Source organism: Semicossyphus pulcher, unplaced genomic scaffold, assembly GCF_022749685.1.
Source record: "Semicossyphus pulcher isolate SPU_LCO1_2020_fin unplaced genomic scaffold, fSemPul1.0.p SCAF_16, whole genome shotgun sequence".
NCBI classification, from domain to species: Eukaryota; Metazoa; Chordata; class Actinopteri; order Labriformes; family Labridae; genus Semicossyphus; species Semicossyphus pulcher.
Window position 1 is genome coordinate 26,920,001 of NW_027211670.1, and position 2,500 is coordinate 26,922,500.

Sequence of the window (2,500 nt, forward strand, 5' to 3'; positions counted from 1 at the left end):
GAGGACGAAGCACTGAGGTGTGAAAGCAGCTGCTGTATGAAGGTCATGTGACTGATGACAACATACTGACATGTACAGGACCGTGTGTGTGTGTGGGGGGGGGGGGTAATGGGATTTAAATGTGTGTAATTACTGTGACAGCAGTGTGAAATGAAACACCTCCACTGATCGACTCCAGAAGGAGGGAGGAGACAAGGAGGGAGGAGACAAGGAGGAAGGACACAGAGAGGGAGGAGACAAGGAGGAAGGAGACAGAGAGGGAGCAGACAAGGAGGGAGGAGATATCTCCCCCTCATATATCTGCTATCTGTGGTTGTGTGTGTGTGTGTGTGTGTGTGTGTATGTGTGTGTGCGTGTGTGTGTGTTACCTGTGTAGACGAAGCGACCCGGAGCTCCTTTACAGAACTGTTTGGACTTGTAGGACAGAGTGACCTCCACGACCCCGGGGATGTGACGGGGAGGAGTCTGAACCCGGATTGCGTGAGGGGTGATCAGCTGCAGAGAGAGAGACAGGCAGTGCGACAGAAAAAGAGAGACAGAGAGAGAGAGACAGGCAGTGAGACAGAAAGAGAGAGACAGAGAGAGAGAGACAGGCAGTGAGACAGAAAGAGAGAGACAGAGAGAGAGAGAGACAGGCAGTGAGACAGAAAGAGAGAGACAGAGAGAGAGAGAGACAGGCAGTGAGACAGAAAGAGAGAGACAGAGAGAGAGAGACAGGCAGTGAGACAGAAAGAGAGAGACAGAGAGAGAGAGACAGGCAGTGAGACAGAAAGAGAGAGACAGGCAGTGAGACAGTACTGGTTATTAGGGCCTGAGCACTGACTGCCGTCTCTTTAAAGTGATGTCACAGCCTGAAGGTGCTGGTGGAAGTCAAACCAAAGACCCAACAGGAAGTCGGCCATCTTGAATTTATTCTGAAATTGTGGTGTGTGTTTCTTCACCATTCTCAGCGTCTTACTTGAACAGACTCGTCAGAGACTCGCGGCTCATTAAAGACTGTCGAGATGAAAACATGGAGGCACACGACAGGAAGACAGGAAGCGTTTACTCTGCCAGTCCTGGCTTTAACACATCTGCATGTGACTCCTGTGTCTCTGTCATAGCGCCACCTACTGGTAACAGGCGGGACACCTTGTGAGTCAAACCTCACTGAATTGACCAACCATTAACCCTCTGTGCCCTACACAGCGCTCACAGGAAGTGACATTTAACATGTGCACTGTTCAAAACACACAAACATCCACAACAATATCAACAGTTCCATGTTTGGTAACGGCACGCCATGACGAGTTCAAAGGTTTGATCAGGTGATCAGGTGTGTGGGTTACCTCGCTCCACACCAGCATAGTGCCGAACACAACCTGCAGGCCGTCAAAGAAGTTATCTCCAATCAGGATGACGGTCGCTCCACCCGTCGTCCAGCCCTCACTGGGACTGATCGCTTTGATACAGGGAGTGGCTGCTGGACGAGAGACAGAGAGAGAGAGAGAGGCAGGTAAATATACATAAATGTTAGCATCTTGTTACGTTAGCCTCATTAAAGCTACATCTTGGTGACATCAGAATATAAATCATTTCATTTAATAGTTTATTTGAAGAAGAGGGACGATGTTCGTCAATCAACATTCAAACAGAATGTAAATGAACCCGAGTCAGTTTTCATCGCTCGTCCCCTTTCGGTAATGGAAACTGAATTTCTACCGTGTGGGTGTGTTAGTACCACAGACTGTATAAAAAGATGGCCGACATGACTGCTCGCTAAAAGTGACGCCAAACCCTCTCTGTCGCCCCCTGCTGGCTGGCTGCAGTATAGCTCATAAAGCCCGCCTCCTCCATGTTAACAGATGGGACATGAGTCAAACTGTAAAATCAAAACACACGCCCGATACATTTTTCTCCAACATGTTTCTGTCATTATAGTTAGTTCTTATCCTGCTGATTTATGTCACAGTGTTCATTTTTCTGACAACTGCTGTCAAAAGGGGGTGTGGCCTCATGACTGAAGTTAAAGTGTCCATACCTGTGACCCTCAGACCAACACAAGAAGCTGTTCTGCTGTTGAACACGTCAGTGTGTGGAGCTTTTTTATCAGTTAGTTAAGTGTGTGTTTTGGTAAGAGGAAGTGGCTACAGCGGCTCCACCCGCCGATCTCTACTGCGCAGACTCTGGCTCCAAATGACGTCATCATCTCAAGATGGCAGCGCCATCACGGGGCTATTTTTTATTATTATTTTTGACTGTATATATAGATGGACAACGCGTCTCCATCTGCTCCCATTGTACGTAATTGATGCCAAGACAGCCCCCCTGACAGGCGCTGCCATCTTATGATGGTGACGTCATACGGAGCCAGAGTCTGCGCAGTAGAGATCGGCGAGTGAAGCGGCCGTAGCCACTTCCGCTAACCCAAACACACACTTAACTTACTGAAAACACAGCAAGGATCCCGCACCCGCACAAGAAGCTGTTCTGCTGTTGAACACGTCAGTGTGTGGAGCTT

At 48.7% G+C, this 2,500-nt stretch overlaps 1 protein-coding gene across 10 annotated transcripts in view; it reads right to left on the reverse strand.

Annotated features, from left to right (window-relative positions):
- ebf3a (EBF transcription factor 3a) overlaps positions 1 to 2,500 on the reverse strand; it is a 59,285-nt gene that overhangs the window by 15,505 nt on the left and 41,280 nt on the right. For 5 of the 10 annotated variants that reach the window (XM_069663964.1, XM_069663967.1, XM_069663965.1 and 2 more), the window contains 2 exons: positions 1,329 to 1,459; positions 369 to 495 (listed from right to left, as the gene is read on the reverse strand). In XM_069663964.1, the coding sequence (XP_069520065.1) occupies positions 369 to 495; positions 1,329 to 1,459 (258 nt within the window). Of the gene's footprint in view, positions 1 to 368; positions 496 to 1,328; positions 1,484 to 2,500 lie in introns of all 10 variants that reach the window. The other 5 variants (XM_069663966.1, XM_069663962.1, XM_069663963.1 and 2 more) reach the window with 2 other exon arrangements.